The 27500-nt window shown below is 44.2% G+C and overlaps 1 protein-coding gene across 1 annotated transcript in view; it reads left to right on the top strand.

Moving 5' to 3' along the window:
* Positions 1–27500, top strand: part of map3k5 (mitogen-activated protein kinase kinase kinase 5) — a 55515-nt gene that overhangs the window by 1135 nt on the left and 26880 nt on the right. Inside the window, exons 2-6 of the mRNA XM_061091379.1 lie at positions 14082–14221; positions 16459–16482; positions 21530–21723; positions 23087–23255; positions 24471–24577. Of these exons, the coding sequence (XP_060947362.1) occupies positions 14082–14221; positions 16459–16482; positions 21530–21723; positions 23087–23255; positions 24471–24577 (634 nt within the window). The remainder of the gene's footprint in view (positions 1–14081; positions 14222–16458; positions 16483–21529; positions 21724–23086; positions 23256–24470; positions 24578–27500) is intronic.

The raw sequence follows: 27500 nt of genomic DNA, 5'->3' as shown, positions 1-27500 counted from the left end.
CAGTCAGTCACGCCTGCAGAGCATTGCTTCACGGCTCAGGAATGCTGGACTCCCTTTCCAAACTAGTTCCCGGGGTCAAAGGTCGCACCGCTTGCTGCACCACCTCTGTGCTGAGAAGCCGCCTGCTGCAGGACAGGTTGCTCTGCACAAGTCGGGGCTCGAGTCTGCAAACCTCTGGGAGCAGGAGGGCATCATTCGGGGGTTTGTTTAATTTGCTCCACACACACACACACACAGTTCCCCCCCCCCTTTCCATTGTGCGCCTCCAGTATTGTGCGTCCGGGTGTCATGGGTTGAGCCATGAGGCTGGACTTTCCACTGGAATCCGACTGAAAGCACTTTCCCCTTCGCTTCCAGCCGTAGTGCATGTGTAGCAGTTGGCTCGTGATCCATACTGGAAATGTTCAGTTGCATAATAAGCAGAGAAAACCCCCCCCTGGTTGGAAAGCAGAAGTTTCAATCAAATAAAAAGCAGCTGTACGTGTACGGAGCCGGTGACGAGCCACAGACTCTGAACTCAGATATTTGCTATCAGAATTTCGTGCAGCAGAGATAAAAGCCGAGAGAAACCACAAACAGAATCAGCTCAAGGATACAGCTGCAGTTTTCTCAAAAACCTCCATGAGGCCACGTTAGAACTCCGTGTAGCACAAAGACCATATCAGTGTGCGGCTGTGACGAGCTTCTTCTGAAGGACGGTGGGAAACCTTGAGCTCCACAGGCGTCAGAGAGAAGGAGTTTGGGCGACTTTAGAGAATGAACCTTGGTTTTAAAAGTGCAGATAAAGTAGGAAACACACGAGGCAAAGATAAGGATGAAATCCGCCAGGAAGTTCCAGGTTTAAACCAGTCGGGTTCAAATAAAATAACCTGAGTACGATGAGAAGCTCGTTTAGGACGATGAAGTATATAAAAAACTCACTAGAAAATATAGTGAAGAACCCAAATTTCACACCGTTTGATTAGATGATGTCATAAAGAGGTTTCTGGAACAAAATTTCTGTAAATAGATTTTTTATTTTACATGCATTTAACCATAGGTTGTGTTGGTAGCCTGAGCCTTCCAGTCAGTGACGGTTGTAAAGTTTCTGCTCAACACAAACAGACGTGTTGCTGGTCATAACAAAACATTATTAGTTGTACAAACACATCAAGTTATCTTTATTTCCTCTTTTCCTCCTGCGTCTTTTACTCAGATTTACTCAGAATCCACATGGGAGGTCGGAGGCATTTTTCCCAGAAACCCGTTGTTTTATCTGATGCACACAGACACACACACACACACACACACACACACACACACACACACACAGACACACACATAGCTTCATCCTCTTCCTGCACAGCGCGGAGCCCACATGAAGGCCAGACAACAAAAACCCTTCAAACAATCAGCTCGGAGCCGGAGCTTGTGCTTGTGTCTGCTCATTGGGCAGAAGAAGATTTGCCAGATTGAAATACAACGAGAGTCTGTCCCGGTCCGTCCTCAAACGTCCTCCTCACGTGGCGCCGTGGACAAAGAGGACGTTTGGTGGCGAGACGGCACATGATGGAGGAAACTGAGGGAAAACTGCTGAGATCTGTTGATCCCAGACGTCAGGTTTGACATGTGAAGTCTGGAACTACAGGATCTGTAAAATGTGAACCTCGGACTAATGGATCTTTATGCTCGCTCAATTCTAAACGATTCATTCATTATCTCCAAATAGATAGCAAATCATTTTCCTCCAATTGCCTGATCAATTAATAATGATCCTGTACTATACTTAAATGCTTCTCTGCCTTTGACTTTATATATCCAGTATTCAAGATTCAAGAATTCAAGATTTTTTTATGGTCAAATGAACAGAAATAACATGAAGTAGTCACTGTCAATAAAATGCTTGGGTCACACACTCTCTTTAAGCAATGCTCAGTCATTTCAACCCAAAAAAAAAAAAAAAAAAATAGAAATAGTATAAAAAAGAATAAAATAGAATAACAATGAAATAGAATATCAAAAATTTAAAATAGAAAATAAAATATACACATCTTAATATATATATTTTAGGGCTGGGCAAGTTAACTCGTTTTAATCGAGTTAACTCAAGTGATGAGTTAACTCGATTAATTATTTTATCTCGCATTAACTCAGGTTTGATTATTTATTGTTTTATTGTGAAAGTCAGGCTTTTATTTTGTGAAAGTCTGCTGCGGAACAGGAAAAAAGAAAATAATTGGCGGATAAACAACCATGGATAAGGGTACGGAGCTTTTACATGGCCATTTTCATTTTAAAGTTCTTCCAGACGGCGGAGTCGACAGAACCAAAGTAATTTGTAGCCACTGCCAAGGTGAATTTTCTTATCAACGGAGTACTTCCAGTCTAAAATATCACCTAAATGCAAAACACACAGTTGATATCAGCAAATCATTCAACGAAACAGCGAGTGGAGCGAGGCTTCGGCAGACTACGTTAGACGCAGGGAGGAGTATAGATTTTTCATAACGAAGAGGATAACATTAATGCCCTGGCAGTGGCATTGAGCTTTAACCTTGTATTTGCTTTGATAACATTGTTAAGTTGAGATTTACACTGAATATTTTATTTAACTGCTACTGTATTAAATGCTGATGTTTAAAGTGTTTGCACAACAAATGTTATGGCACATTCGTTCATATGGCAGAACATTGAAAATAAAATTGCGCTATACACTCCTTTTTAATTCATTATTGGATTTTGCGTATACAAATGCGATTAATCGTGATTAATCGGGGAAATCATGCGATTAATCACGATTAAAACTTTTAATCGTTGCCCAGCCCTAATATATTTACATCATCTCCCATCTGCAGTGGGAGAGGATGGAGTGCTCTGGTCCGGTTGGGTGGGCTCCAGGTGGAAGTATCTCAGGGTCTTGTTCTTGGGGAAGCAGGAGATTTACAGACTTCAGGAGCAAAGCAGGTGATTCACCGGACTGTTCGTGGTGAAGAGGAAAAAACAAAGCTTTCAATTCCCCGGCAGATCTGTTGAATCGAGCCTAACACCTGAGAGTTGAGACCCGAACCCACTGCCACTGCTCCGCTAATGTAACACAATCATTTCACCACTAATTAAATTACCCACGACAAACCAAACACTCAGCTCAGGATAGATAATACTGATAATAACCCTCCGCCTGCAGAGGGATGATCTGTTTATTATTTTACCTTCACCGTTCCCACACACTTCACACAGTCGCAGGTTGTTCGAACACGTGCACGAGCAGATTCTGAGTGACAGCTTCACAGACCTGTGAGAGACGAGTCATTAGTGGAGAGACAGCTGCACTGCATGCTGCTTGCACGACTGCAACGGAAACTCTGAGGTCTGACTGCGTGGAGGGTAACAACTTTACGAATGAGCGCGCAACAAATTACACATCAAACCGCAACGCACACACCTACACACAATGCAGCAACTGAGTGAAACACCAAGTGAGAGGTGTCTTGTGGTGTTGTGACGAGTGTATTGTGAAAGTGCAACGAGACGGATTTGAATATGACGGGTGGCCACATAATCAATGAGAAACATTGTTTTATTATCTAAAGGCGACAGCAACAATCCCATAATAACTTAAAGTGCAGTTGTATAGTTGTCGCTATTTGAAATTGACTGACTCTTACATCAGACGCCCACTCTGCACTGGAGGCATTCTCCCTTTGCTCTGTCTTGTAATTGAGCTTTTAGTCGTTTCTTCTCATTGTGTTGATGGCCGTTGAAGTGAGAGAAGCTAAGAGGGTTGGATTGATGACTCGCTGACCGCTGGAACAACGAGTAAGTGCTCAAATGGATCCGTAAAATGACCTCAATCCACATAATTGCGAAGCTAAATTGCTCGTAGCCACGGCTAATGCTTCTGTATCGACTACACACAGGTGGAGGATGGATCCATCAGTCGTTGGTTGGGTTGAGATCATCTAGAACCTCTCGGAGTCATAACAAAACACACTGATGCACTTTAAAGACACTTAGTTAGCTTTTCTTGAAATAACCACATTCAGGTGAAATGCTTTTGAGAGGAGTTGGTTTATTTTCCCTGGACGGTTCATTTCTAAATTCCTCCAGCGGAGTTAAAAGTGCAGCAGTGGATGTTGCACACATTTCAGGGATCAATTCTACAGACTTGTGCTTCTCCGCTTGTCTTGTGATGTCGGGTCTCGGCCGTGGCGTGCAGAGCTTTATCTCTCCGGTTCGTCATCACGTTGCATTGCTGTGTAATTTGCTAGGGGAGCACAATGGACGTTTGAACAATAGCCGAGCTCTGCCTCCGTCTCCGTGTTTGCTCTCCTCTTGTTCTGAGCCGGAATCGGACACTCGGCGCTCTGCCAGCAAACCGTTGTCAGGCTGTCCACTTGTGCCTTTATCTCCTAATATTGAGGACGCTGAGTGGAGGGCATTGTTTAAATCTCCTCTGGTCGCAGGTTACAAATGATTTGAAAGCACGTTGGCCGCTATGAATGCAAATGGCTTTCGACTGTTCAACTGTTCAACTGCTCGTCCCTCCACCCGTGTGGAGATATTTTCCCGCCTCCGTCCGTTGTTTTGTTTTGTTTGAGGGAACAATGGGACATGGGCCAAGAAGAAGAAGCCATTAAGTCTTCAAACAGATCGGACAAAGGAGCAGAACCAAGAATCTTTAATGGGTTTGTTATATTGATATTTCCAACAATTTCCAGGGATTAATAAATGGATCCTGGTGAAAAGACTCAGGCCTATTTAGGGGAATTATATCTATGAGTGTGTGCGTCCTTATTTGACGTTAAGGGGACCTTTGGACCTTCTGATTAGGAAGTGATTTCTGATCCTTTACCACGTCCGGTGTCGGCACCTCCAGCGTCTCCGGGACTCACCGGTGTGAAGATTGAACACTTCCCACCAGATGAGAGGCCACGTGGCTCTGGAATCCCGTCAGCTGGCCCTCCTGCTAAGTTCTTTATCCTCCCTCCTGTTAACTCTGCACGCCTGGCTGCCCCTCAGAGGTCAGAGGGCACAAGGTCACAGGGAATTAGCTCACAGGCCACTCAACGGCGTCTGAGGGATCGAGCGGCGTCACGCACACGGTGATGACAGAACGGTAAAGATGTTTTACCGTAATGTTATGAGCTGATCTTTCTCAACAGGAAGTATCAAAATCGGAAGCTGAGAATCTGTTCTTCTTTATTCTTTATTGTTGTGAAATTCATGTAGACGTGGAAACTCGTCATTGATGAAAAACCGCTCCTTGTATTCCCCCCCCCCCCCCTTTGTGTTTTTGTATTTGCATGACAAATGTTGTTGACACACAGAAGGTGTTGTAAGTTCACGAGTCTGCCCCGGGCGAAACCTCTTAAGTGCCCCTCAGAAAAATGACGGGAGGTGGAGAGGCGGCGCATTAGAACTCTCAGGTCTTATCAGGGGTTCATTCGAGGTGAGAGACAGAAGGAGGGAAAACCTGCGACTTCAGAAACCAGCGGAGGGAGAGAAAGAGAGAGAGTGAGAGAGAGAGAGAGATTGACTCATCAGTTTCAGTCCGATTGCCAGGCAGGAACCACGGAGGACACCGAGTTCTCCGGAAAGGGCACGACTCCGTTTCTCAGGAAGAACAAAGTCTGCGTCATAAACCCTCACCTCCTCCTGGTTGAGAGATGGGACACGGGCAAATCTAAACAGTCAAAGTAAACCTCAAATATATTTTTAGTTAGTTTTTAATCATATTGATGTTTGTCCAAGGTGAAAGGTCACGATTGACAACTGAGATTGTTTTCAGGAACTCGTCTAAAAATGCCAAAAAAGGAGATTTTGGATCAGTTCTGCTGTTTCTGCTAGAAAACCTTTTTCTTTTCTACGTCTCCGAGGCTCAGGTGTAACTTCCCTCTAATCCCTGTCGAGTGCGACTTTACCTCGGCGCCACCCGTCGTGTGAAGCAAGCGAAATGAGGTCAAAACATTGTTTACTTGGCATAAAAACAGCTCCCTCTCATTTCAGCGCGGCAAAGAAGAGAGCAGGAAGTAAATCAAACAAGTCGAGGCAGCCAGCGAAGCAGCAGCACGGGTTTCTCCCTGCGTGTTTGTCAGCCGCGGATGAATTCACATTCTGTTCTCAGCTATTTTTCCCTCTCGGGGGCCATGGCAGTGCAGCTTGCAAAAAAACAAATCCCTCAGTGTGTGTGTGTGTGTGTGTGTGTGTGTGTGTGTGTGTGTGAGAAGGCAACAAAGTGGAGGAGAGGTAAAAACAGAAAGACAGAAAAAGGAGCAGTCTGCCAGGAGAGTGGTGCAACTGGCACGTTGCTCTGGTTTCCTGCACCGCGGTGTTTCCAGGGTCATGTCTTTCAAGCTCTAAAAATAAAGGGGAGCATGAATCTCTCTGCTGAATAACCATTGTCTGCTGTCCTCCGGGACGTGCCTGGGACACGACGGGTGTGTTTGTTGGACAGAGATTCTCAGCTGAAAGACTTGTATGGTTGTTTTCCCTCCTCCATTCCCAGGGTCGTATTTATGGGAGAACGTCTGTTTGTTCTAATGGTGCAGCTTTTTTTTTTTGTAGCTGAGTAGGATTTGGAATTCACCGTAGACGTTTGCCAACTTCTCGAAGACGGTTTCAGTCGTCACATGTCACAAGAACTTTGTTTTCCTCCTAACTCCCCCAACCCCTGGGGGCACTTTTAGTCGTTTGCATTAGTTGGACACCCTCTCCTCTGTTTGTGAAGAAGCAGTTGGCATCGAGTTCAAAAGAGCAACAATAATGACGTTCTCCATCACGCGTCTCCCAGAGGGACAAACAGGTTTTTACCTGCAGCTGTTGCAACACTGGTTTCTGCAAACCCCCTTTCCAGTCAACTCACAAGAATTCACAAGACTTGAGCTTTGAACATTTGTGCTTTCCGTCCGTCTCCAGCGACCTTTAGTGCGCCCGAGAAGCTGATTCACGTTCACGATCATCTTTAACAATCTACTTTTCAGTTGAGTCGTAGAGACCATGACATCTTCTCACTGGAAATCATAAGATTAAGATACATTTATTTGTCCCAAACACATGCACAGACATGCACAAGCACACTCATGCAAGGAGCGAAATTTAACCTCTGCTTTTAACCCATCTGGTGCAGGACACACAGAGCAGTGGGCAGCCAGGTACGGCGCCCGGGGAGCAGATGTTGGGGGAGTAAGGTGCCTTGCTCAGGGGCACTAGACAGGGTAGGGAGAATCCTCTTGGATTTTTGGACAGATCAATCCAGGTTCGTCTTTTTGTTGTTTCTCCGTGGAGTCGAACCAGAGACGAACCAGAGACCTTTTCTGCCACTAGTCCACCGCCTCTCCAAACATATTAAGGTCGAGACTTTAAAAGCTGCCATGAATGCACGGCTCAGGTTGGCAGCAGCAGCATGGTTGTATAAAGCTAAATGTCAGCTCCTTCTGCAGGATCGCCCACGACTGCATTCAGGTCAAGTCTCACAAACTTTGCCCCCAGAGCCGTTAGTGAGACTCTCTCTGGTTCACAGGTCCTCGTTTTAGAATAGAAAGACCTTATTTTAGAAAAATAAGGACCTGGTATAGAGGTAATTATCATGCAGCTGCCTCAAATTGCTCTGGACGCTCTGTTCTCAGGGGGGTTCATTTTTTTAGGGGGAGGGTGGCGGAAAAAAGTGAGTGTGGGGAATGGTTTCCAGTGGCGCTGGGAGATTTCCACTGTCTCCTGGAGTCGGGAAATCCTCCCACTGCTCTTTACTCCACTAACAGAGGAGAGGGAAAACTGCTCTGCCACACACTGATGCTTTGATTTACATCCACAGCAGTTTCCTCGCTGTGTCTCCATGGTTACAGCTTCTGATGTGGAGTTGTTATGTAAGTGATTGTGACGAGTGCTTTATCCACCTCCCGTACCTGTCCTGTGTTCCTGCAGGCCCAGAGTGAAACTACAGGCCTTCACAGCTGGAAACAGCTGGCCACCGGCTGCACGTAAACACTGCTGCTGATGTGATTTTAGTGCTTTTCAGCGTCGCTACAGTAGAAACATTTTCACAGAACTGAAGTGTTATCAGGACAAAGTACGAGCACATACCTACACACGCACACTTTTTATCCTGCTCTTGAGCTGCGAGGTGAAGTTGATTATATAAAATATTCCATTATACTGTGAGAGTAGTAGAATAGTGGCTTTAGAAAATGATTTACAAGTGGATATTAGCGGATAAAAAAACTTCAGATACTGATTTTATAAATATAGATTTGATAGTTTTACAGTTTAACCATAAACCCTCTTATTAATACGTACAAATGAAAATAAAACACAAATACAAGTGAATAAACAGAACTTGAATTGATAAAAGCAACTTTATAATATTCAGCATTGTTTTATTTCATGCCTGCAAAAAGAAATGCCAATAAAACATCTGTGAAAATCCCTCAGGCTCAAATATTTACACAACCTTAGGTATTGATTGTTTTCAATACATAGAAATATATATTTGCAGAAGTGTCCATTACAGTAAAGTTGTTAGTTCTCCTGCTCTGTGTAGAGCTTTAAGGACGTGTTGCATACATGGAGCACGTGGCCTCAGTGTTGTTTATAACCGACAGCTTTCGACAGCGACTGTTTACATCTCTCAACAGCTTCACTCATTAAAATAGATTTCTTTGTGTCGGTGTTTGCTTTCCTTTCGGCTCGCTGCACAGAGGAGAAGTCCCTGGAATGATCCAAACCCACTGGAACCGGCTGCTGTGATCCTAACAGTGAGCAGATCCCCTCTCTACAAAAAAAAAAGAAAAGAGCCGAGGAGGCAATAGAACAGATTCATCACCTCCCTCCTTCTTCTCTCTCTCCCCCCTCACCGCTGGGCGTGAGGAGGCAGGGTGCTGCCGAAAGCCAAACAGTGCGAGAGAGTATTGAATTGTTTTCCCTCCTCTGCTCTGAGCGCTAGGCGAGCGAATCAATCTGGTTTAGAAGCCGGTCCTTCTATCAGGACATCACTCTGCATGTTTTCCAGCGCAGACACACTTTGTTTACTCCTTAAGATTTGAGGTGATTGCAAATATTACAAACAACAGACTGAGGTGAGCACATGAGATCAGATGACTGAGGCTGCAGCAGGGTGTCTGGGTGTGACTCCCTTATTGGCTCGGGGTCGGCAGCTGTGATGCTATATCGGTACAAAGTTCACGACGTGAATGTTCTCCAGAAACATTCAGATGCTCGGCTGTTGAATCACAGTGTGTGTGTCTGTGTGATGTTTGTCGACGGGAGTTCGAGAAGTCGATGGCGAGGCCTCTGGCAGCGTGTCAGAGGTGTGACACTTTTTGTTGAGAGTGTATCGTTTTAATTTGTGTTGTTATTTGAAAAGGTTTACATGCTCTCGTGTTCAGAAACAACATCACTATACTCGTTCTGTCCTTTGCTGCAGCTCCTCTGTTCAGCCTCTGTCTCAAACTCCTGTCTCTCTAAGGCCCCTCCTCCCGATGAAGCCCAGCCTGCTCTGATTGGCCACTGGAACCACTCTGTTGTGATTGGTCAGCCAATTCCCATGCGTGTAGGACATGTCAGCCTCCGCTCTGGTTTTTAGAATGTCTTAGGTTAGGGGGGGGCGTGTCAGACATGACGCTATAGGCATGTAGCGTGTGAATGTGTCACGTGACATCAGGATGGAAAACACTGAGGCTGTGATTCAGGAGCTTCAGGGTTTTCAATTCCCTTTACCACAGTCTTCAACTTTTTCCATTAACCCTGAAGTGTTTCCTACATTTTCTCATTCGAATGTTCAGAATTGTTGCTCTGAGCTGTGTTGAATTGTCAAGAACCAATGTTCCCAGCTCTTCCCTGCAGTGGTAGACAAATAAAGCTTTGAAATTCTCTTTGCTTATGTAACACAATACAAAGACTCACAAAAGGCCTCATGCAGGCCAATGGTTTCATCAGTGCACTCAAACACAGCAAGCTTCTTGGCAACGCTGCCACACACACAAACACACACACACACACACACACACACACACACACACGTCTCCATCTACTTCTTCCCACGCTGGTCGATTTATGAATGAAAATAAAAGTCAAATCAATCAAAGCATTTGAAGGAAAAGTCCAGAGAGAAAAGAGGAAGTAACCTTCAGTGTGTGTAATAAAACCACATGTAGTCCTGTCCTATCATCCAGGCAGGACCAGTAAATGAGCCCACTGGGCACAATGGGGGGGTGGGTGGGAATCCAATTAAATGACCACAGATAAACTCAAGTCACTGACACAGAGATGCACAGACTCAAAACAACTTTATTGACCATAAGAGCAGTACAATGAGAAGGAAGAGATGTAGCTCAACCACAAATAAAGGATTTCCTCAGAGAGACACAAAAAAGTGGCAAAATAACCACAGAGAGACACAAAATGGCTGAAAAGAGAGAAACATCTACAGCAGTTTCCTCATTAGCAGAGATAATAAATTAACAAGAAGCTGCAAAACCATCAGACAGAGACGCAAACAGACACACAAAGACATGGAACCAACTAGTAAGAAACATAAAATGGCTGCAAAGACACAAAAAAGAGCTGCAAAGAGACACACAACACTACTGTTTGTAGTGTTGTGTGTCTCTTAGGGTGTATTCGAGGTGTGTGATGCCTCATGTTCATGTTGCGCCCGGTAGCCTTTTGTCTCCTCTTTGAATAAAAAGCTAGAAACAGGAAATACAACGCCTGATGACTTGACACATTCTAAATTTAACCCTGTGTGTTTTGCACAGATAAGAACTTTTCTTGCACTTCATCTTCCGTCAGCCTTTAAAATAATATATCAAAATTAGGGCTGGGCAAGTTAACTAGTTAATTACGAGTAAACTCATCACTTATTTAACTCAACTAATTATTTTATCTCGCATTAACGCAGGTTTGATTATTTATTGTTTTATTGTGAAAGTCAGGCTTTTATTTTGTGAAAGTCTGTTGCTGACTGCTGCGGAACCGGAAAAAAGAAAATAATTGGCGGACAAACAACCATGGATAAGGGTACGGAGCTTTTACATGGCCATTTTCATTTTAAAGTTCTTCCAGACGGCGGAGTCGACAGAACCAAAGTTATTTGTAGCCACTGCCGAGGTGAATTTTCTTATCACCGGAGAACTTCCAGTCTAAAATATCACCTGAATGCAAAACACACAGTTGATATCAGCAAATCACTCAACGAAACAGCGAGTGGAGCGAGGCTTCGGCAGACTACGTTAGACGCAGGGAGGAGTATACATGTTTCATAACGAAGAGGATAACATTAATGCCCTGGCAGTGGCATTGAGCTTTAACTTTGTATTTGCTTTGATAACAAGGTTAAGTTGAGATTTACACTGAATATTTTATTTAACTGCTACTGTATTAAATGCTGATGTTTAAAGTGTTTGCACAACAAATGTTATGGCACTTTCGTTCATATGGCAGAACATTGAAAATAAAATTGCGCTGTACACTACTTTTTAATTCATTATTGGATTTTGCGTATACAAATGCGATTAATCGTGATTAATCAGGGAAATCATGCGATTAATCGCGATTAAAACTTTTAATCATTGCCCAGCCCTAATCAAAATCTATTCTTGCAGTAATACGCTGAAAAGACGTTTCCACTGAAGCCTGTGACGTGCTGCGTTTTATTAGAACACGTGTGCATCTCGTCTCGTTGGTCCTAAACCCTTCAGAGAGCTAATGGCTCCTCTCCACTTTCCCTGCAGAACAACACTCGCCTTTTCTCTTCCTTTGTAAACTCCCATATATGCATCCAGTCCTTTGTGTTCCTCCTCATTCACCTCCTACAGTGTAAACCAGTCAGACACCATTTCCCTTCTATTCCCATAAAGCAGGTGAGGTTCACTCCCACCTTACTCCTAACATCTGCAGCCTCTGAGTATATTCTGGATTAAAGTCCTGCTCAGATGTGATATTGATGGTTTTCCCTGTTTGCACAGAACTGAGACGAGCTGATCTTTAGTTCCTCAGACGTCCGGTTGCACCTTGTGAGCACAGAGCGTAACGTTCGAGCCCTGGAGAAGACAAACAACCTCTTCACTCCGTGTGTGTGTGTGCTCAGGGTTGAAGTGAGATAAAGGATTTGAGAATTTCAGTTAAATGCAACGAACTAACTCCACCTGAGGTCGTTGGTCCTCGAGCACAAGGCGGGAACTTCTGCTACTGACGTCCAAACGTGCACCAAGGCTGAATCTCTGTTTGATATTTGACGATATCACCGATGGAAATGCGTCACCGATATGGAGGCAACGAGTGTTTCTCGAGCAGAGGTCGGGGTCAAAGGGAGGATTGAGGTCGACTCTCCTCCTGCGTCAGAAAGTGAAATCTGACTTGTGCTCGTCTGAACCTGATGTGGAGACGCCGGCTGCTCATCCAGAAAACAAAAGGCTCCTCTCCAGGTTTTACACACCAGTGCACAGAGCCGCTGGGCTGAAAATCCTCTTCATCCCACGTGACCGCTGCCCACTTGGCTGCAATGAGGGGGGGGGGGGGGGTGGGCAGGGGGGGGGCAGCAACAAGTGCCTGCAGAGTGGGCCTGATTGGCAAAGTGGCGTTGGCAGATCCACAGAATTCAAATCGACTGCTTGATGTGAACTGTTCAGTCAAATTGTGAGGGTCGATCAGAGTGATTTTATTCTGAAGGATAGGGGGGATGGGGGGGGGGGGTTAACACTTTAAAAATCCATATTGATCAGACTCCCGTAATTTCACTTTCACACACAATGTGCAATTTAGAGTTTTTCTGCCTTGTCTGCAGCAGATGTTCGTTAAATCACTTTTCCTTTTTCACGTTGACTCGTTCACAGCTTTTTTTTCCAACATAGAATTTGTTTTAAACACAAACTTTTTAATGTCCACAATTTGGTTTCTCATGCATATTTATTTCACAGGTTTACAAAGTTTGCTTTAGATTAGATTAGATTAGATTCAACTTTATTGTCATTGAACAGTACAAGTACTTATACAACAAGTACAAGTACTTATACAACGAAATGCAGTTTAGCATCTAACCAGAAGTGGCAAAAAAAGGCAGTAAAAGTATTGAGTATTGTGCAAATTTAAAGTGAATATGTAAATTGGAATTACTATAAACTCAAAGTCTAGTTTGAGTCACAAATAGATCAAATCCTCGTCTCAGAGACTAAATCCTCATAATGAGTCGTTCTGATGAACTCGACCTTGTGGGAGGAGTCTGATCTGCTCGGCTCTGTTCGACCTGCTTGTTGACACAGAGAGGTGGATAGTTGGAAACAGATGAAAAACAACAGGGTGACGTGTTATCTCTGTGAAGCCCGGAGCCCCCCCATCCCCCCCCGGGTGGGTTTCTTGTGTTATCAGTGGCTGGCGGCGATGTCAGGGGCGGCGTGCACAGCTCCACTTCCTGTCGGGGGGGCTGCCATCACACGGTCGTGCTCATTCTACAAGTCGACCAGAGAAGCATCATAATCACCTTTGAGGACAAGATGTTAGATTTTCACTAGTTTTGTTTTCATTGCTCTGATCCACGTTTCAGTTCAGCAGCTCTGGTGTAACACAGCTGTGTGTTTTTCAAAGTAAAAGCACAGGAGGAGTCTGGGAACCTTTTCACCAGAGGCCACTGTCCTGCTGCTCTGAGTGACACTGGACAGTATTTACTCCTGTTGACCTGTTGACCCTGATCGCACGGTGGCGTCCAGGTGGGGGGGGGGTATTGACTGTGTCTGTGTTTATTGAGTGGATATGGATCAAACGTCCCTCATCCACGGAGCTGGTCTGTTTTTCAAGAGAGCGATTCGCTTCCACTTGTCTCTGAGAATCTGTGGCTGACGTCAGTGAACAGTTTGTAGTCGTGACAAACACGTGACGTGGTTTTGAGTCCGTTAACCTTTGACCTCCGAGCGGCGTCTCTCCGTCCCAGAACAATAAAGTCCAGGCGATGTTGTGTTTAATGAAAACCAAATATCAGCAGTTAGTCACTTTAACCTTTGATATAATGAAGGTAGTTGATGAAGTATAATTAAATATTCCACGTTTGATGAATCTTGATCACATGACTGTACCGACCCCTCCCCACCTCACCACTTCCTGTTTGTCTCCGTCAGATCTGGCCGTGGTGGAGATGACCGACGCCTTCCGCCAGCCCTCCCTCTTCTACCACCTGGGGGTCCGGGAGAGCTTCAGCATGGCCAACAACATCATCCTGTACTGCGACAACAACTCCGACTCCCTCCAGTCGCTGCAGGTGAGTCGTGGTCACGAGCAGGAAGCAGGAGCCGCGCTCGCCATCACCAGGATCCACGAGGGTCGGGACTAGAGGCTTTATTTAGAGGGAAGCAGGCACATAAATGCATCAGTAATTTGAGGGAAAGAAACGCATTTATGAAACATTTAAGATGGGGCGTCGCCATTTGCCTCATTTATATTTTATCTTTCAGTCAGTTGGTGGATCCAGGACTGAGACATCTTTTCTTTGACCTTTTTAAATATGATGTTTTAGATTAGACACAAAGAACAAACACACCAGATACACCTGCAATCACAATTATCACCAAAATGGAAATAAACCACCAATCCCAGTTATTTCCCAGTCCCGACCTTAAGTTATTTGGCAGAGTTCAGTTAAAAGATTTCATTTTTTTTTTTACTAAAAAGGACATTTCTGAGCATTTAAATTATACGTTCAGTTCTTAAACCAACGATTTAAGATGTTTGTGTGGAGTCGTGTTGATTCAAACTCGTGACAGAAATCTTGTTTATACCTGAAGTGAAAATAAATAAACGACCTCTGCAAACATCGTGAAAATATAATAAACCTTCTTCAGGGGACGAGAGCAGTCGCGCTACTTCACACAACAAGTGCTGCATGCTGGGTAATCGTTTATCCACTCACTGTTTGACATGATCGGTGTTTTTACCATCAACAACTTCCAGGGGGAGGGGGGGGGGGAGTCATAATTCCCCAACAATATGCAAATATTTCTCCCTACGTGCATCATTCATTATTATCATGTGTTATGGGAATCTGTAACACAGAGAAACACATCTGCGCTCCTGTTTAAAATGTCAGTTTCTAACTTCAGTGGGCTGGAACCCAGAGTCTCCCCCTGGCCGTGTGTCAGCACATGACCACAGTGTGTGTGTGTGTGTGTTTTGTGTGTGTGTGTTGTGTGTGTCAGACGAGACGTAGTTCACACAGTCTGACGCCAGAGCCGAACTCACTCACTTTAAAACCCCTCCTGCTGCCAGCGGCTGGTATCTGAGGAACACTGAGGTCTTTATTGTGCAGTGAGTGGAGTGAAGGGAGTCGTATCCACAGAACTGTCCAGTCAGCGGAATGCTCCACTCAGCCTGTCAGGAGAGGTTTGTCTGCACAGTCGACTTCAACACCACCTAAAGAGCTCATGCACATTCGCAGCTCTGTTATTTCTACGTCCAGAATACCCTGGATGACTTTCCTCCCCCTACTAACGCACGCTGGGAGCTGGAGGGTCCCCTCCCTTCCTGTGGTCTGCTCCGGTGCCCACCCGTCTGCCTGCAGCTCCTCGCCCCAGCCCGACGAGACCTCCTCTCTCTGGTGGTTTCCACTGATGTGTATCAGGCGGCGGCTCCATTGTTCCACAGGGTGCTGCTTTCTAAGTGAGGGCTGCTCTTTAAATAGGGGAGTTCTCCAAAAGGCTCTAAAAATACACACAGACCCACACAGACCCACACAGGCCTTTGTGTCCTCGCGGCCGGTCACGCTGTTTATTTTCTTAAGAATAAAATAGTCTCTTTGTGCGACAGAGAACAATACACACGCTTGTGAAGTGACGGGTGAGAGGTCATGTCGTTTATCGGTTGGGTTGTTTGTTAAGATTAAGATTACACAAAAACCTAAAGAGGAGAAGATTACCAAATCATTTGGTGGAACGAGTTCAATTCAATTCTATCACTTTTTCTCTGATTACCCAGAGAATAATGGATCTTGATTGTATCTGTGAGTGAATGGAGTTCAGTGCAGCTTGATTGAATTCAAAGGGACTTTTACTGAGAGACATTCAGGTTTTAGCTGCATCATTAGACCTGAAGAGCAAATGTCCAACTTGCCTCAAAAGTAAAATATTGGTCTTTAACTCTGTCCCTGTGATCTTGAATTGTTCCCGGTCCACAGGGATCCATGCAGGGTAACTTTTAAACACCCTTTATATATTGAATAAAGCTCAGCTTGCTCATATCTTTTGAATATTTATTATATTTATACATCACCTTGCGGTACTGTACTGTATTATCATCCTTTATGCTGAATTAATGGCAGCAACTGTTGCCACAGACTGTTCACAGGAACATTCATATTAGTCAACCACTCTAAATATCAACAGAGATAAGATCTAACTGTCTCAGGTACGTTATACTAAATCTAAGTGCAGCTAATGGGTTTTGTTTTGTCTTGTCTTGTTTAATTCAGAGTGTAAAATGATTTTTTCTCTCGTCCTCTTTCAGGAGATCATTTGCCAGAAGAACACTGTAAGTAGACAAAGCATCTTTCTCTCTTTCCTCTCGCCTTTGCCTTCACACATTACTCACACATCACACGTACTATGTGCTGCAAAGAATATGCTTCTTGTTTCTTTTTTAACAACACGCAGGGAGCCGTGTCCAACACCTTCTCCTCCGTGTTGAAAGGGTTTCTCTCCTCTGAAGCCCACTTTTGTTTAGACGCTGCGATAACTGTTTGGTTTCACAGAAATGTCAAAAGCAAACAGCGTCTTCCTCCCATTTTCTTGCGAGATGCTTTTCCTCAGATGAAAGCCGGTTGGTGAGTTGCAGCGACTGCACGAGCACAATCTGCATTAAAGGCCCAAGCGCTCTGGGAGTTTGACTTGCAAAGACTGCAGCATTCAAATAAGATGCTGATTTAAAGTAAAGGAAATCCTGTTCTGCGCCAACTCACGTCCTTTGTAGTTTCAAGATAAAATATGAAACAAATCAACAACCAGACCTGTGTCATATTTGGTAGTTTGTTTATTACGTTTTTATCAACGTTCAAACCAACAGAGATCCACAGTTTTACACCCAAGAATAATACGAGAGATAAGAAATGTTGCAGGAGACAACAACTCCCATGATCCCACGCTGCTTCACGACATCATCAAACTGGGTCTTTTCTTATTGTTTTGATTGAGAGTTCTGTGGCGGCTGAAGTTCCTTATTAAGTCTCATAATATTTCAGTTTAAATTCACGTAAAAGATTTTTAAAAAAAGCAGTAAATCCTGTTATTTAGAAAATTGGAGGTATCGAATTTTGTGCATCTTTGCTTCTTGGCCCCAAATTTGCTCAAAATGAATCCATTGATTTCCTGTTGATCCAGTCGCTGAACAATCGAGCGATTCAGCAGAAAGTGGAGCAGAGTGTGATTAAGGCCGAGGCCGGGAGTCCATGTCCAGGAGTCAGACGAGAGGCTTAGTTCTCTTAAGTGGCTTCTCAGAGCGGAGAGGAGGTCGCACTGATCTCTGACTCGGACTCGCACCGTGTCAGAGGAGCTGATTACCAGCCACAGTGTGAGAGCTCGCTGCTCCCTGATGTGCTATCGCCGTCTTTCTTCTCTTTGCTTCTGGTGTTAAAGACATTTAACTGCAGCTCTGCACCGGTGAATCGCTCTTATCTAACCCTCAATATCTGTTCTGTCAATTCAATGCATTAGTTTGTTCCTGTGCGCAACACAATTAACATTTTAACATTACTTTCTTTGCTATTCAGTTCCACAAGCAAAAAACATGAAATTGTACAGTTTAATGATCATTTTTCTATTCTTATTCTACTTCAAGTCATGTTCATATATGCAGGTGCCACAAACCTGAGTCACATGGAAGCGTTAAGGCAATAGAAAACCTCCTCTGTGGTGACATGCATCCTGAGACACAACCCAACACAAACACACTCATATTACACTCAAACATCACAATGAGTTGTGATAAGCTGCAACACTGAGGCTGAAGCTGCAGGTCCCAGGCCAACAAATCATGATACATGTAGATGACAAGGAAATAAAGACGCAGTATTGGTTATATGGTATTTTAAGTATAATGAGGAAATTGTAGAGTTTGTGTTTTCAAGCTAAGAGAAAACTCTCAGGATAAGTAAATAACGTTTCCTTGTCCTGTTGGAGCCTAAATTCACCCAAACTCACCAAGCAGGAGAAATCCAAACCCTGGAAGTTATTTTGTTTGTTATAATAAACAATAATCAGACAATCTCTGATCAGACAGACACAACCAAACGCTCTGCAGGCTGCACATGTACTCGACTGTTCTCTGCTGTCCACTGTGATCCCAGAGATCCAGATAATTGGCCTCTGTTGTTGCATAATCCAATGACTGTAGCTGCGTGCACAGGGTTTCCAGTGTGTTGGTGTAGATTCAGTTAGCGGAGCTGCCCACTGACTTCACCTCTGCACCCCCCGGCCCACCGCTACAACCTCCAGCCTCCAGCCTGAGAGGCTCCACAGACTCAATGGACCATTCACTGCTGCAGGAGTCGTAGAAATGTGCTAATATCAAGTTATATCAGGCCCGAAGGAAGCATGTGTGTGTCGGTGAGTCGGCATCCGGCTCCGTCCTACTGCAAACATGCAGATGGCCCGACGGCTAACGAACCAGATGACTCATCACTGAACGGCTGACTCATTCACCATGTCCCCCCTCCCCCCCCCCGTGAGCCGGCGCCGTCGCAAGAGTTTCACTCGCGGCTCACACACGTGTCACCTGCGTGCGACCAGCGGAGCTTCCAACGCCCTGCACCCTGCACGCTCGCTGGAATATGCAGCGGCCTTGTCATGTGATCCTGTGTCTGCATCAAACCACAGCAACACACACACACACACACACACACACACAGGAGCTAAATATAGCGTCGGCGTTTTGCAACCTGTCTGGTCACACCTGGCATCAGCAGGAGTCCCAGTTTACTTTTTGAGAGACGTGCAGGGAAACGGTGATGTCATGAACCGCCGCTGGCTCACGGGAGGATGCAGTTATCTCAGATCGCTGTCACTGCTTCAACGTCTCTTCCTCCACTTCCTCTTTCAGTTGGCAGCAGCAGCAGCAGCAGCAGAAGTTGTGTGTTTACGAAAAGAGAAACCGGGGGAGAATATTAAAGCAGCCGTGGAGCAGCTCAGCCTCTCGTGTAGATAGATAGATAGATAGATAGATAGATAGATAGATAGATAGATAGATAGATAGATAGATAGATAGATAGATAGATAGATAGATAGATAGATAGATAGATAGATAGATAGATAGATAGATAGATAGATAGATAGATAGATAGATAGATAGATAGATAGATAGATAGATAGATAGATAGAGTACTTTATTCATCCCCGAAGGGAAATTAAGTTGTCATAGCAGCCGGTATATTTGAATACAATAAAATACAATACAATACAATACAATAAAATTAAAAATAAAAGGTAGAAAGAATAAAAAAACAGAAGCACAAGATAAAAATACAATAAAATAGGTAGATAAGGTGCATTGGCAAGATGATGGTAAAAGTACTGATGATATGATGGTAATGGTATTGTTAGACAGTATATAAGAATAGTACAGTATATATAGTATATAATATAACATAATATATATTTATATATGATAGTAATTATACCAATATAAAAGCAGTATATGGTAATAATGGCAGCAACAGTATATATAATAATGCTAGTAATGGTGATATAATAATAGTAATTATAACATGTACACATAAATAAATATGTGTATATAGACTTATGTAAACAAGAATATACAGAGAGTATGATATCATATATAGTAGAAGTATGAATATGAATATAAGTATTTGACTATACAATAGGTAATATAATATACTATGAGTCTAAGAATATGTATACAGAGTGTGCAAAAGACAATATTATTGTATAAAATGATATATAATATCAATATGGTTTATATGCACACATATCACATATGATGTGACGTAAGTGTATAAGGAGCGGAGTGTTGTACAGGTACACAGTGCAAGGAGACAGGTTTAGTGCAGTTCTGTGATGGTGGCTCCGACAGAGGTGGAGGAGTTGTACAGTCTTAGTCACCGCACATCTGACATTCTGGGAGTAGCTCTCCTCTAAAAGACCTCCACTGCTTCTCCAGCCTGTCCACAGTGGGTTTCCTGCCTGTCTGGTTCTCTGTGTACTGTCTGTACACACCACACACACACACACACACGTGTCGGCTCTTTGTTTATTCAGCAGCGGCGAGCGACAGCAGCTGGAGCATCGCTACCACCACCACCGCTGCTGCTGCTGCTGCTGCTGCTGCCGCTGCTGCTGCTGCCGCTGCTGCTGCTGCCGCTGCTGCTGCTGCCGCTGCTGCTGCTGCCGCTGCTGCTGCTGCCGCTGCTGCTGCTGCCGCTGCTGCTGCTGCCGCTGCTGCTGCTGCCGCTGCTGCTGCTGGAGGAAACTGTCGAGTTCACACAAACACACACAAAAAAACAGAAAGCACACGTGTCTGGAATTAGAGCTCAGCGAATAAAGAAGAAAGATTGCGGTGGTAAAGCTAAAAACAGATGAAAACAAACGAGTCGTGGACGCAGCAGCTGCAGCAGGTGAACAGCAGCACGTCTGCCCCCCCCGCCCCCCCCGCCCCGGGCTGCAGGAACCAGGGGGATCTGTGAGGCTCTGAGTGTCTGCGGTTGTGAGACAGAAGCTCGTAATGTGGCTGTCGCCGCTGATGCAGATCCCTCCTCCACCCGGCGGCTGCTTGTTTAGACTGGAGTCGTCTGGTCAGAGTGGAATCACTGCTCTCAAACTGGGAGGAAGCGGCTCAGACCTGCAGCGGGAAATGTGCTTCCTCCACGTGCATGGTTCGGTTTCCTATACGGTGTCTGTGAAGTCAGCTGTAAAGAGAGTGTATGTGCTGTGTATTCCTCTGTACTATAAATGTACGCCTTGTACTTTAAGCATGTTGTTTTACCTAGAAAACACTATAATCCTAGTTTGGTTATCGATACATAGGATGAATAAACATGCAACACACTGTATAAGCCAGTCTGCATTCCCTGGACCCTGCAGCTCATTATACATCCACTTTGCTGTAAAGAAAGTGTATGTGCTGTGTATTCTACTGTACTATAAATGTACGCCTTGTACATATTTCATTACCTAGAAAACATTATAATCTTAGTTTGGTTATCGATACCTATGATAAATGAATATGCAACACATTGTATAAGCCAGTCTGCAGCCACTGGACCCTGCAGCTTTTTAAAAATCCATTTTGCATAAAGACAAATAGTTTTTGGATAATTACATCTACTGAGGAAGTCGGTGGCTAATGATCAACTGATATTTTGTCCACACAACATCATGGAAATCGGGTTGAGTAGCTTTTGCTGACTAACAAACAAACGCAGATGAAAACGTGAACCTCCAAAATTGTATTTGACATGACTTCACCCACGTTTGGCTCAAATACAGCTGCTCTTCCCCCACCATGCTTTAGAAAAACCTCTGATGAACAGATATCTGATGTCCTAACCCTGCGTCCCTTGTATCCACAGACGTGCTCGGCCAACTACACCTTCATCCCGTACATGGTGACGCCGCACAACAAGGTGTACTGCTGTGAGAGCAGCCTGATGAAGGGCCTGAACGAGCTGATGCAGCCCAACTTCGAGATGCTGCTGGGGCCGATCTGCATGCCGCTGCTGGACCGCTTCGTCCAGCTGCTCAAAGTCTCCCAGGCCAACTCCCAGTGAGTCCAGCAGACTGGGGAGAATGGTGGACAAAGGATTTCATGCTTTAAATGTTTAATTAAAACAGAAATTACCACATCACTTATAAATGACATTGAGACCAACATATAGAACAAGTGAAATGAGGAAAACCGGAGCTAATGTTTGTTTTACCAGAATCGAACGTTGACAAATGAATCCGGTCGCTCAAATTTTTTTTTTTTTTTTTTTTTTTTAACAATCTGTTTATTGAATTTTTTACATAATAAACAAACAAACAATACTGTTCCATCAATAACAATTACAGATGTAATTCCAACATGCCACAGAACAGATACCAACCCCCCACCCCCCCTCCCTCCGGCACCTAGCCCCAACAGATGAGCACATATAGTTGAAAAATAAAGAATTGAAAAGATTAGATGACATAAATCATAATAATAATAATAACAATAACAATATAATAGTAATACTAAAAATAAATGAATGAATAAATAAATAGATACATATGATCAATACTAAAAAAATACAAAAATACAAAAAAAATTGAGAAAAAAATAAAAAATAAAAGAAATAAAATAAAAGAAACACAAGTTCAGCAAAGCAGTACTTAGTTCACAGTGAGGTCGCTCACATTTGAGGAAGAAGCCACAGTCCCACTTCCTGTTCAGACCTTCAGCTCGTTGCTGTTTGCAGCACTGACACCGTTTCTCTTTGGATTTATTGTCCGTCTCTTCCCATTTTTTACTTGCCGAACATTATTTTTATGTGTTGCTTCCCTCTGCTTTTGAAAAACACATTTTCACCTCATCTGCTGCAGTGATATCTGAGAGCTTCCTGCCAACAGGCAGTGGAGCTGCCAGATAGATGGAAGCTCTGCTCCAGCCTCAGAGACTCAAAACGTACACTTGGATGAAGCCTCAGTTTCCTGGACACCAGCTTTAAGCATCACTGGAAAACAACCTGAATACAAACTGTAAATGTGTCGAGGAGAGAAATGTTATTTATGTCTTTATTCCTGAGAGATCTTTAGATTTTAAAGCCGACATTGGTGCTTTAAATAATGGTTGACTGAGGTCTTTCTCCATTTCCTTATTCAAAACGTTAAGTAACTCACAAACACTGAGTACGTGCTGGTTATTATTTCTACTGTATTCTTGTCACTACTTGCACTTGAGCTGATTTGCCAGATTTCAAAGTTGGCTTGACAGTCGACACCAGTTACACGTCACTGGTGATGTTAGACGAGAGCAGAAAACAATCATTAAACGTCCTTGTCTGAGAATAACATAATATGATGTTGTTTTTAATTTGCTTACTGCACTGGAAGACTTATTGCTCTTATTGTTCTAACTGGTGTTTGTTTTCTTGTTTGTCCTCCAGTCAGTATTTCCGTGAGACGATTCTGAACGAGATCCGGAAAGCCCGGGAGCTGTACACCGGCCTGGAGCTGGCCGCCGAGCTGAGCCGGATCCAACAGCGGCTGGACAACGTGGAGTGTCTCTCAGTGGACATCGTCATCAACCTGCTGCTGACGTACAGGGACATCCAGGTCAGCAGCCTGTCCTCCACTTGTCCTCCGTTCGGACTATTCTACAAATGAGATCAATGGAGAGACCGTTAGATTAAGATTAAGATACATTTATTTGTCCCAAACACATGCACAGACATGCACAAGCACACTCATGCAAGGAGGGAAATGTAACCTCTGCTTTTAACCCATCTGGTGCAGGACACACAGAGCAGTGAGCAGCCATGTACGGCGCCCGGGGAGCAGATGTTGGGGGAGTAAGGTGCCTTGCTCAGGGGCACTAGACAGGGTAGGGAGATTCCTCTTGGATTTTTGGACAGATCAATCCAGGTTCGTCTTTTTGTTGTTTCTCCGAGGAGTCGAACCAGAGACGAACCAGAGACCTTTTCTGCCCATAGTCCAAGTTTCTGCCACTAGTCCACCGCCTCTCCAATGATGGGTTTTCAAAATAAAACAGGGGCCAGCTGCGTTTCCAACCGTCTCCGTTTTCAATGTATCGCCTCTAAAACCAAGGAGATTGAAAATCAAAATGTAGTTGTGAGGATGTGGCCTCAGATCATTTCAATATATCGGAGATAATAGATGAGCCGTACGTTTTCTCTTTAGAGAATCACTCGTAGAAACGAACATCCCACAAGGTCACGAGTTTCACGGATAAACTACCAGGGGACATTATTCACCGAACTCTCCAGCTCAACCACACTAATGATCCGTGTGCGTGTGGACGTCCCCGACCTTGGCAGAGGAAGCTGCTGTGTAAACTTTACTGTACAACGTAGAGAGAGAGAGTTCCCTAGCTCGTCCTCGTCCCTGTCTCCGACCTCCCGCCCCCCGTGGAGACCCCCCCGGGCGAGAAGCTCTTCTTCTGCTCGTCTCAAGTCTCCGGCTCGTCTTCGCTCTTTAAGTCTTTCTCACATTGTGATGGCGCTCGCCGTCCAGATCCTCCCACTCACCGTCGGCAGCGCCCGGGCTCATAAATCATTCATCAGAACAACAAGCAAAATGTGGACGTGATGAATTATTCAACGTGCTTCGGGCTTTAGCCACGACGTCGTCGGCGGCGAGTAGGAGCGACAAAAATGTGACGAAGGGGCCACTCAATTATTGAAGTGTGTTTGGTGTCCCTCAGACTGTCTGGAGGACGCTGGTGCACGGATCTCCCACAATGCTTAGCGATGATGATGATGATGATGATGATGAAGCTCACCAGGTGTGTGTCCCTCTCTTGTCCTCCAGGACTACGAGTCCATCGTGAAGCTGGTGGAGACGCTGGAGAAGCTGCCGACCTTTGACCTCGTGGCTCATCCGCACGTGAAGTTCCACTACGCCTTCGCACTGAACCGGTGAGACGGCAACACAACAACACAACAACACAACAACACAACAACACAACAACACAACAACACTTACTGACACCACCACACATGGACACTGAGATTTTCACACATCTACCAGGAGGTTTTCATTTGTGTCTGTGAAGGGAAATTACATCTAATATTTAATTATACATATCTGAAGGGTGACTGGTGAGGATTTGGCTCTGCAGGTCGGAACTGGTGCATTTCCAGTGTCTGATGTTTTCAATGAGCTTATCTGTGACTAACTAACTGTGTGATGCAACCTGAGGGCGGCTCAGCTTCTTTTCTTCTACTTCTCGATTCTCCACAGGTCATTTTTGTTCTTTTATCTGTGTGGCTTTTGGCATTATTGCCTTTTTATTACTCAGCTGCAATGTAACAAGGGTTTCGGTCTTTTTGGCCGAAGTCTCCCTGAAACAGCAGCAGGATGTGAATCATAACATGTTTTTTATGAGTGGGATTCTGCATTTGTGACTTTACGAGTTGGAAAGAGCTTTCACGAGTTTCTCTCTTTTTTTTAAAAGGCAGGTTCCCAAGCAGCAGCGATATTATTAGCAGCACGTGCAGAGTTACTGCTACTCAGGAAAGAAAGACTCACGTAGAAGCACAGGAGGCTCCGACCGCCTGTTCCTCACCCGCGGTTTCCGTGGCCCGGCCGCCTCCAACAGCCATAAAAACGTGCTGTTCTGTAATTTGGCAGCGGCTGGAAAACGTTTGTGCCGGGTGCCAAGATGCCAGAGTGTTAGCCGCTACTGTCTGGTCAGATATGTTCTGATATTCCTGCTAAAGACCGAAGTCTCTCGCCTCGGATGCTGAGATGCGTCAGATCTTCAGGTTGAGAGCAGGAGGCCGTGAGAGAATGGAAGAGGAGTATTGGCTGAATCAATTTTCAGCAATTCATCCAAAGTAGGTTCTCTGCTTCTAAATGAATCTGAAGTGAGCGTTGACTAATTATCTCGCAGCCTCTCGTGACTGGGCAAGAATCTCCTCCGTCCAAACACCCGTCAGCCCTCTGGGGAGGAGAGGAAAGAAACAGAGAGATGAGGGGAGAGAGAGAGAGAGAGAGAGAGAGGGAGCAGGTCTCGTCTCCCTCTGGACGGTCTCCATAGTAATAGCTGTCGGCTCGTAGGTTGTATTGAACCTTCGTGCTCTGCAGAGAGGTTCAGGATTCTTCTCTGAGCCCGGGTGAGACTCTGCAGGAGAGAGAGCGACACTCGTTTCTCTGTGAAGTCTGTGACGGTTGAAATGAGGGGATTTTTTTTTAAACCTCAGAACAAAACAAATTCCCCCAAAGCAGCGGTTTGATGCATAAATTTGCATCGTTAATGAGGAAGGTGAATTTCCTGCAGCTTTCGATGACCTTTGTTGGTATTAACTCTCCGCGTGTTGAAGAGGATGTAGAAATGAAACGGCTGCTTTATCCTCTGATTGATATTTCATGGATATTAATGGTTATATTTCCGTCAGCGTGTTTTCTTTGTCCCTCTCCAGAGTATTTGCATTTTTCAATAGTTTCCTTCGACGTGTTTAGGAGACTATTATTTGAATTATGTCATTTTTTGTGCAGATCTATAGAATTGAAATGTGGTTATAAGGCTGGATCCTTTCCTTCCAGGTGAGCTCACTGAACAAAAGTGACTTTTCTTTTTGGTTTTTAAACGACCCAAGCAACCTGTGTAATTCAAGTCGGGCTCTTAATGGATCTCGTGTGTGCCAAGTATCATGTCGCACAACAAAACACTGTGCACCAGTTACCTAGCTACACAAACACACACATGCACACTTTGCTGTTTTGATTCACTCTGCTCAGAGCACTCAGTGTTTCACACAGCCGATAATTCAAAGGCACAGATTTTAACATTATCAACATTAATATTTATACTGAACAGTATATTTAAACTATAGATAAGGGGTTTTCAACCGGGGGTCCGCGGCCCCCTGGTGGTCCGCGACAGCATTGCAGGGGGTCTGCGAAATTCGCTTTGATATTTCAACACATTTACAGATTACTCTTGAATATCGTGAAAAATATCTAAAATAAGAAAAATATGTCTAAAATAATATAAAGGTGCTGGTGATCATGAGGTTAAACATAAGTAGCCTTTGTTTAATTGTTTGTGTGATATTGTATGATTATCATTTGTGACATATTCTGCATTACTTTGTCATCTTCCCTCTTCAGTTGTAGCCCCAGTTTATGTTGATTGTTATTGATCACCGTTACTTTAAAGTTCTCTCAACATGTCAGCTACATGTCTGTACATTGAAGTCATGAACGTTCTATATTGATGTTCATATGGTTCTGAGATGCAGTACAACTACAAACTGCATTTTAATTTTGTTTTCAATTCTTAAGCACTGAAAATCAACCGTTTTTGTTGTTTTTTGCACAGATTTTACTAGATTTGTTTGAGGTTTTTAAATAAAACCAACATGGAAAACCAAATGTTAAAACTTCCTTCTATCCACATGCACGCACGCACACACACACACACACACACACACACGTGCGCGTAGGCACATCAGTGGGCCGCGGATTACTTCAACAACATTAACACATATCACAGTGACACACACAAGACAGAAAATAGCTGCTATTGCCAATTTATACATATTTATATTTTAACTCTAAAATCCATATCAGCCATATTGCTCTCTACTCTAAAGAGGACTCGACAGAATCAGAAAAACCTCTTCAAGTGGATGGAGACATATAAAGTAACTGTTGTGTTACATGTTGTTGTGTATCTGTTGTTAAGTAGGAGAAGGTGCCACCCTCTGTGATGTGGACTCTCATTGAAACTCTTATAATGTCGTAATCCAAAAATAGAAAAGAATTAAAGGAAGTGTTCACCTTTCGATCTGTTCAATGGACCATGGAAGAGTTAAACAACCTTTTTGCAATTCA

The sequence above is a fragment of the Limanda limanda genome, chromosome 18 (genome assembly GCF_963576545.1).
Source record: "Limanda limanda chromosome 18, fLimLim1.1, whole genome shotgun sequence".
In the NCBI taxonomy this organism is placed as follows: Eukaryota; Metazoa; Chordata; class Actinopteri; order Pleuronectiformes; family Pleuronectidae; genus Limanda; species Limanda limanda.
This window is presented reverse-complemented; position numbering and strand designations above follow the sequence as displayed.